This window comes from Acomys russatus, chromosome 28 (genome assembly GCF_903995435.1).
Source record: "Acomys russatus chromosome 28, mAcoRus1.1, whole genome shotgun sequence".
Taxonomy (NCBI): Eukaryota; Metazoa; Chordata; class Mammalia; order Rodentia; family Muridae; genus Acomys; species Acomys russatus.
Window position 1 is genome coordinate 39,611,909 of NC_067164.1, and position 8,687 is coordinate 39,620,595.

The window sequence follows — 8,687 nt, forward strand, 5'->3', positions numbered from 1 at the left end:
GACGATGATAATTTGAAGAGATAATTTAAAGGTGGCTCCTCAATGCTAACGTGTTGGCCATTTCCGCTGGGGTCTTTGACATTGTTGACCAACCTTGCCCACAGGTACAAGAATCATATAAGACAGTGCTGGAGTGGAAAGCGGGGGTCGGGGGTGGGAGGTGGGTGTGTGGGAAGTCTCAGATGGTCAGACTTTGGTTTGAGATGTACATATCCATGGACTTTATTGTGTATATCTTTCCAGGGCCAGGGACCTCCAGGTCACAGAGGTGATAGGCTTTCTGTGAGTCATGACTGGGTTTGGAGCTGCCAGGCACAGTGTAAGCTCAGCTTGGTGGACAGATGGCCCTCGCCCCAGCCCCAGGGCCCTGACTCAAGGCACCTGAGCCTCATTTCAGTCAATGGAACAACTGAAGGGACCCCAGCTCTTCTTAGATTGCTGTTAGCAGCTTTTCACAGAGGCCCCGGAATTGTGTTCTCCTCCCGAGAAGCAGTAATTCTTAATTTAGTATTCTGCTTCACTATTAACCCTGGATTTGATCCTGGCCATTTTATGACATGCAGAAGTGTAATCATTAAGTCTTGTGGGAGGTCACAAAATAGGAGGAAGCGATCCCTCCGATAGTAACAACATCATGGCACAAAATGAATTAACTTTTAGTAGATAGGAACTTAAATTTTTGACCACATAGATTTTTAGATTTTTATGGGCTCTATTCTGATGTATGAAAAACATGTATCTGATTCTGAATTTGGATTGTGACAGGGGTGGAAGATGTGGGGTGGAAGATGTTTCTGTTAGAAACTCCCTCACTCAGTAGGAGATTGAAAAGGGCCTGAAAAAGTAGAAGCAGTTCCTCACCAGCCACCCTTGCAAGGTGTCTTTGCATGGGAAGACAGTGATGATCAAGTCACTCACCTGGCCCCAGGGACCTGAGGTCCGTGAAGAGGAACATAGGGGCAGCCAGGAAACTACAAAACAGTGCAATGTGCTGCCAGTGAGCTCGCACAAGCTGCTGGGTGTGCCAGAGGAGAGCTAAACAGATGTTTAGGGTGCTCTCAGGAATGGTTCTTCTGCCAAGTCTTGGGCTATTCTGATGTGACTGAGGAGACGAAAGCCCGGTAAAGCTATCTGAAGCTGAAACAACAGATAAAGGGGGATAATTTGAATTCAGGTATCTGAAACCAAAGCCCGTGCCCTTTCTCCTACTCTAAGCTTGCTCAGCCCACAGGGTTCTTCCTCTTAGAGTGTTGATAGCTCTAGAGATCGGGTGTCGAATTGTAAGGGCTTTATCTTTTAAATCCACTCTTAGTAGAACTAGTTAGCATTGCTTATAGCTAGTCCAGAAGGGAGGAACCACCGCACTCATGGATAACAGCACAGGACCAAAGCCCCACTTGTGTACTCCGTGGTGGTTGTCCCCATTGGCAGAAAAAGCCAGAAGCCGCAACAGCGTTGAGCGTGCTGAGGCTCCCACAGGCTCCCACAACCATACCAGGCTTCTCCGGGACCTGGGAATTCTTCTCATGTTTGTACTCTCTCATTGTCCAAATGTAAAGACCAAAATAATGAATTACTGTGGTTATTGTTTTTCATTTCATGAACTGTGTTGTGCCCTTCTTTGTTCTAAACAGACACTGATTACTACTCATTACGAAAATGAAGATAATTATATATATATGCATTTGGGCAGCCGCATGGGCCATTCCAGTAAGTACATCTTCCTAATCAAGCCTTCTTAATTTGCTGTATCTTTTAGCCCAATACTGAAATGTACATATTCCCTTAAGGTTTTACAGAGGTTGAGTCGGAACATTTATACCTAAATCTTAGATTTTTGTTAGAACTCTCACATCACATCCTTTAGGCCCTCAACAGAAGGCTTTCATGTGACCAAGCTCCTGCTTCCTGTACTCCTGTGGAGAAATGCCTCAGCAGAGGAGGACATAGTTGTAAAAATTTTTTTCAAACTAACTCAGTGCTCAGAGGTCACGAGGTGTTGTCTATCTCTGCTTCTTTCCATATGGATTTCCTTTTAATCAAATAGCTTAAACTGTTTTGTAAAAATTGAAAGAACAAGAGTTAAAAGTCAGATTTTTTTTTCAACATAAGTTAAAATGAATGTTTCCCGTGTGCTAACTTTATGCTCACTGAGCACAACCTGGAGCGTATAGATAAGTGCAAATGCAGAGACATAAGAAAGTCAACTCATTTATAGTTTCATATCATTTCAAATAACCAAACATTGTGTTGTTTCTGTAGCTGAGAATTGTCTTTCTTTCTTTCTTTTTCTTTTTCTTTTTGGGACAGGGTTTCTCTGCGTAGCCTTGTCTGTCCTGTACTCACTCTGTAGACCAGGCTGGCCTCAAACTCACGGAGATCTGCCTGCCTCTGCCTCCCTGAGTGTTGGGATTTCGGGTGCAGCACCGCCACACCTGGCTTGTAGTTGAGCATTTTTGTAAGCACTTTTAAGCTCACTCTTGCGAGTACTGAGTACTCGATGTTGCTCCTTCAGGGCCCCACACTTACTGCTGTCTCAGGGGTTTTGGGCTGATTGATGGCAACATTATAAAACTCCTCAGTTGCTCAGTTTGAAGCTGCACATAAGCACCATGACAGGCTCCTTTTCTTCTCTACGTGGTCAGATTATGCTCCGACCTTTGTATTTACCTCTTTTCTTCATCATAAAACAAGAACCTGTGCAGTATCCATGTTTTACCTCTGCAGGTTCCTCAAATAATACCACTGGAAAGACACATCGCTGAGAAATCTGTGAACGTAACCTTTCCAGCACACTCAGGAACTGCCACACAGGTAAGAGGTAGAAACACGAACGCTTCTTTCATTTTCTGTTTTCACGCTACTTTCATACTCCATGGCTTCATCCAAAGTTCCCACCTATTTTTTTTTCAGTTGGTTTTATTTGAAAATGATGCCCACCATTGATTTTTGAACCATGTCTCTTTTTCAGAATGAGTCACATATCAACGACACCACTAAAGACAGCAGTGACCCCCCGAGTGGGAGTGAAATAGGACAGCAGGTGTATACCAGAGATGGTTACACAAGAGAGGGGAATGGCTCTGAGTCGACAGATGCAGGAGGGGACAGTTCTACGCAGCCCATTTTAGCAAACGAAGAGGGGAACACTGCGGATGAAAATGAGGACATGGGAACACAAAGTCATGATGGGATGCCTGGCAAAGAGAACAGCACAGCAAATGGCATCAGGGGCCAAGTGAGCCTCACTGAAAATGCTGGGGAACCAAGGGATACGGAAACTGGGGGTGCTAGCAATGCGAGCCAGAACGGAGACACCACCCTTGTCCAGGAAAATGGGCCTCAAGTAGCTGGAAGCAAGAATAGTACAAACCATGAAGTTGGAATACACGAGGACGGGGCTGCTGCCACACGTGACACAGTGCCTCACAGAGAAGAGGAGGGAAGTAGGAACAGGGGGGCTGAGGTAACACCAAGCACAGGGGAAGATGTCGGTCTGGATAATACTGACGGGAGTCCCAGTGGGGACGGGGAAGGTGAGGATGCAGACATGGGCTCTGGTGATGATGAGGGCACAGAAGCGGGAGACAGAAAGGGAGATGGGGACAGTAAATACCAGGAGGGCCAGTCTCATGGGGGCAAAGACGGCAACAGAGGTCAGAGTTCGGTTAGTAATGAAGACGACGACTCTAAGGAAAAAGGAGGCTCCCCAAATGGACGTGATGGAGACAACGCCTCTAGCAGCGAGGAGAACAATGGTACCGAAGAAGGCAATGGTAACCAAGCAATGCAGGAAAGCCAGAAGCTCGATCACAAAGACAGCAGGGGCACAGGAGGCAGAGTCACCAGCCAGCCAGAAGCATGCCCTGCTGGGAAGAGCCACGGTCAGGTTAGTCTTTAAACTGATTTTTTTCGATGGCAGTTGACATCCTCTCCTCTACACTCAGAAGGCTGTACAAAACAACAGCAGCAGCAGCAACAACAACAACAACTCCAGACAAACACAAAATAAAACTCCAAACAAACAAAAACTAGTCAGAATGCTAGAAGTCAAGCTGAATACTGGCCCAACGGTTCTGTGTAAAATGTTTTGTTAGTGTTACATTTGTTGCACAAAGTGATGAGCCGCTCTGTGACACTGGCATGGTCATGCTTCCGCCTGATCCAAGTTCCTACAAGGGAGAGACCTGGGTGGCTTATCAGGACTCAGACCTGGGTCCTGAGCACTCCAATGTCCTAGATAAGCAGGCTTGCACAAACTACTGCTTGTGCCAGCAGCCAGAACCCAGTTCCTGAGGTCATCTCCCCAGACAGCTCTCCTTGCACCATGGGTTTTGCAGCAAATAGTCACTAATTATCCATTCTTCTCTATTTTGTTCCATAGGGAATAGAAACTGAAGGTCCCAATCCAGGCAACAAAAGTAATATCACCAAAGAATCTGGGAAACCCAGTGAAAATACAGACAGCAATGGACACCGTGGAACAGAAGTGGACAAAAGAAGTAGCCCAAAGCAAGGGGGGCCTGACAAGCCCCAAGGGGCTGGTGAGAAACCAGAAGCCCACAGTAAAGTAGGACCCAGCAAGATGGGTAGTGGCAGCAACAGTGATGTACACGACAGCTACGATTTCGATGACGAGTCCATGCAAGGAGATGACCCCAACAGCAGTGACGAATCTAATGGAAGCGATGGTGCTAACTCAGAAAGTGAAAACGAGAGCGACAGCCAAGGAGATGCTTCTTACACCTCTGATGAGTCAAGTGATGATGGCGAAGACAGTGACTCAGATGGGGGAGAGGATGACAGGAGTGATGACACAGCTGATGCTGATGACAGTGACAGCAATGGTGATGATACCAGTGAGAGTGATGACAAGGACGAATCAGAAAGCAGTGACCATGACAACAGCAGTGACAGTGAAAGCAAATCAGATATCGGTGACAGCAGTGACAGCAATGATAGTAGTGATAGCAATGACAGCAGTGATAGCAGTGACAGCAATGACAGCAGTGACAGCAGTGACAGCAGTGACAGCAGTGACAGTAGTGACAGCAGTGACAGCAGTGACAGCAGTGATAGTAGTGACAGCAGTGACAGCAGTGATAGTAGTGACAGCAGTGATAGTAGTGACAGCAGTGACAGTAGTGACAGCAGTGACAGTAGTGACAGTAGTGACAGTAGTGAGAGTAGTGAGAGTAGTGACAGCAGTGACAGCAGTGATAGTAGTGACAGCAGTGACAGTAGTGATAGTAGTGAGAGTAGTGACAGCAGTGACAGCAGTGATAGTAGTGACAGCAGTGAGAGTAGTGACAGCAGTGACAGCAGTGATAGCAGTGACAGCAGTGACAGTAGTGAGAGTAGTGACAGCAGTGATAGTAGTGACAGTAGTGACAGCAGTGACAGTAGTGATAGTAGTGAGAGTAGTGACAGCAGTGACAGCAGTGATAGTAGTGACAGCAGTGATAGCAGTGACAGCAGTGACAGTAGTGATAGTAGTGACAGCAGTGACAGCAGTGACAGCAGTGACAGCAGTGACAGTAGCGACAGCAGTGACAGCAGTGACAGTAGCGACAGCAGTGACAGTAGTGACAGCAGTGATAGCAGTGATAGCAGTGACAGCAGTGACAGCAGTGATAGCAGTGACAGCAGTGACAGCAATGATAGTAGTGACAGCAGTGATAGTAGTGATAGTAGTGACAGCAGTGATAGTAGTGATAGTAGTGACAGCAGTGACAGCAACAGTAGCAGTGACAGTAGTGACAGTAGCAGTAGCAGTGACAGTAGTGATAGCAGCAGTAGCAGTGACAGCAGCAGCAGGACAGTAGCAGTAGCAGCAGCAGTGACAGTAGTGATAGCAGTGACAGCAGTGATAGTAGCAACAGTAGTGACAGCAGTGATAGTAGTGACAGCAGTGACAGCAATGACAGTAATGACAGCAGTGACAGTAGTGACAGCAGTGACAGCAATGACAGCAGTGACAGCAGTGACAGCAGTGACAGCAGCGATAGCAGTGACAGCAGTGACAGCAGCGATAGCAGTGACAGCAGTGACAGCAGTGACAGCAGTGACAGCAGTGACAGCAGCGACAACAGCGACAGCAGTGACAGTAGTGACAGTAGCGACAGTAGTGACAGCAGTGACAGCAGTGACAGTAGTGACAGCAGCGACAGCAGCGACAGCAGTGACAGTAGTGACAGCAGTGACAGTAGCGACAGCAGTGACAGTAGCGACAGCAGCGACAGCAGCGACAGTAGTGACAGTAGCGACAGCAGTGACAGTAGCGACAGCAGTGACAGCAGTGACAATAGCGACAGCAGTGACAGTAGTGACAGCAGTGACAGTAGTGACAGTAGCGACAGTAGTGACAATAGTGACAGCAGTGATGAGAGTGATAGCAAGTCTGGCAACGGCAACAATACAAGTGACAGTGACAGCGACAGTGAAGGCAGTGACAGTAACCATTCAACCAGTGATGACTAGAGCAAAGAGAGCCTCTGAGATCCTTCGTGAGAACGTTTGGTGAGTAATAGGCAGTAAAAATTCCTAACTCAACAAAGACAGGAGAGAAACGCACTGTGTGGAACCCACAGAGGTCAAAGGGAATCAAGCCAGACTTAGATTTGGAGCCAAGTTCCAAGTCTTTCAGAGAGAATCTGGGTGCACCACCTTTGGTGTATTTATGTTAAAATAATTTTCATCTTCAGGAAATAGTTTATAAAGTATAAATCTAAACACAAAATAATTAAACAGAAACTGAATTAATCGCTTACTATGATTTGAATGGCAGATGCTTTAGAGAGCAGAGCGAGCACTGTCCAGACAGCCTGCAGCAGGCTTCGTCCCGCAGTGGTCGGGTACCAGAGAGCTAGTTTCCCCACTGCGGAATGAGTGATGCTCTTCTGTGACATTCAACTCAACTACTGTTTCATTTGCTTGTTCCAGGGGAAAATGCATTTGCAACATGAACAAAAAACACTGCAGCAACTATTGGCCCTATCCAAGGTACTGATATAACCTTGGTGGCGGTAAAATAGACCAGCTACAAATTATGAAAATTCTGAAGAATGAGTGAGAAAACAGTTCTGAGGATGGCTCTACTAAGATCGGGCACATGCTATTACATTTCTGCAAAGGACAGAAATGTACAAAGTCCCCAGGCCCCTGCAGTGCTGTGTCTTGCTGCCAGTAGCTGCATTCAAAGCTTAAGTAAATGAGCAACACGCATGACTTCAGGAGGTGGGGTCGTAGTCGGAGTTCTCCACGTCCCACGGTGCTACTAGCTGCCTTTAAGTCAGTCTCACAAGTCAAACTAGGTTCACAGCTTACTCAAGAATTGTAAGGGTGGGTGAGAACGGAGCGGCCCTCTGTGGGCATACTTGAAAGTAAGAGGTGAAAGAGTAAACCCAGGAGGTGTGAACTGGGGTTGTCCCAAGGAGACCTTAACCCCTAAGCCTTATGGATATTTTTCAAGATTCAGAGTCGTGCTTCGTCATTCCGCTATTTTTTTCCACATAAGCAGTTTTGTCAAAGCTGTTAGCTACGTTATGACCGCAGTTGACTCTATTCTCACTTGACCCAGAGTTTCAGAAGAGTCACTTGCCCTGGTGCTTACCTCCTTTTGCAAGAGTTTCTTAGTTAAGGAATATTGCCGAAGGCTTTTCACATGCTGCTATCTGTAAACTCATTTGTGACTTCCGACACTGTAAAACGCCAGGCTTCTATGCTGCCACAGCCTCGACATGACTCCAGACCTTTTACCGGAAGATAATGGTTCAGGCTTTGACTTCTATTAGACCTCACATGCCTTTGTTTGCCTCAACTTGTGAATCGCCTGCCTTTAGGACCTGTCACACCTGCTCATCAAAGCTGTGGTGACCACTAAGCAGTGGGTAGAACACTCATTGTAAACTGTGTAAGAAATGTCAATGAAGAGCTAATGAATTACAATAAACGTTTATTTATACAATTGCTCACTGGGAAAAGTCTTCACTCATGGTTTGCAAAGCTTCCTCCCCAATGGTAAAACCTTGTGTATAAGATTTACACTCCTCTTTCTAATGTCTCACAAACATTCCAGAGATGCCGTCTGCACATGTAAACGACCACGCTCACCTTTAGAGAGTCTGAGGCAGCCAACTCCACACAGTCATCTTACGATCAGCGATATGCCGTGGATACTGTCTCACTGCACGCAGATCAACCTTGTTTCTGCGCAGCTCTACTCACTTTGTGAACTGATGAGAGACATGGTACCCTGTGCTCACGGTGCTATCATGCAGAGAACTGCCTAAGTCCTGGTCCCTGTTCCATTGCTGTGGAGAGACACCGTGACCACATAAAGGAAAGCATTTCGCTGGGGCTGGCTTACAGGTTCAGAGGGTTAGTCCATTATGATTGTGGTGGGAAGCATGGCGGTGTGCAAGCAGCGAGGAGAGGACCTCCTGGGCTTGGAATGTCGCCCCCAGTGACACACTTCCTCCAACGAGGCCAAACCTCCTAATCTTTCTCAAATAGTGCCGATGACCAAGTGTTCAAATATATGAGCATATGTGGGCTACAGTTAGCGAAACCACCACAGTCAGACACGCACCTAGCCGGTTCTTGGAAAGCTTTCTCCCTAAAGAGCGTTTTAATGAGGTTAGATACTTAGGACCTAGAATTATATCGGAACTCGTGAAGGGGGATCA

The 8,687-nt window shown here is 46.7% G+C and overlaps 1 protein-coding gene across 1 annotated transcript; it reads left to right on the plus strand.

The window, feature by feature from the left end:
• Window positions 1–1,659: 1,659 nt before the first annotated feature.
• Dspp (dentin sialophosphoprotein) lies at window positions 1,660–6,480 on the plus strand. Its single transcript, XM_051170606.1, has 5 exons — window positions 1,660–1,710; window positions 2,728–2,814; window positions 2,972–3,889; window positions 4,385–5,741; window positions 6,122–6,480. Exons 1-5 carry the CDS (start codon window positions 1,660–1,662, stop codon window positions 6,478–6,480), a joined length of 2,772 nt encoding a protein of 923 aa, XP_051026563.1.
• Window positions 6,481–8,687: the final 2,207 nt, after the last annotated feature.

Excerpts from the sequence above, each read along its gene's own strand:
- Dspp (XM_051170606.1), top strand. The coding sequence starts at position 1,660 with ATGAAGATAATTATATATATATGCATTTGGGCAGCCGCATGGGCCATT. Across the intron at positions 1,711-2,727 it reads CAGCCGCATGGGCCATTCCA|GTTCCTCAAATAATACCACT; the intron begins GTAAGTACATCT and ends TTACCTCTGCAG. Across the intron at positions 3,890-4,384 it reads CTGGGAAGAGCCACGGTCAG|GGAATAGAAACTGAAGGTCC; the intron begins GTTAGTCTTTAA and ends TTTGTTCCATAG.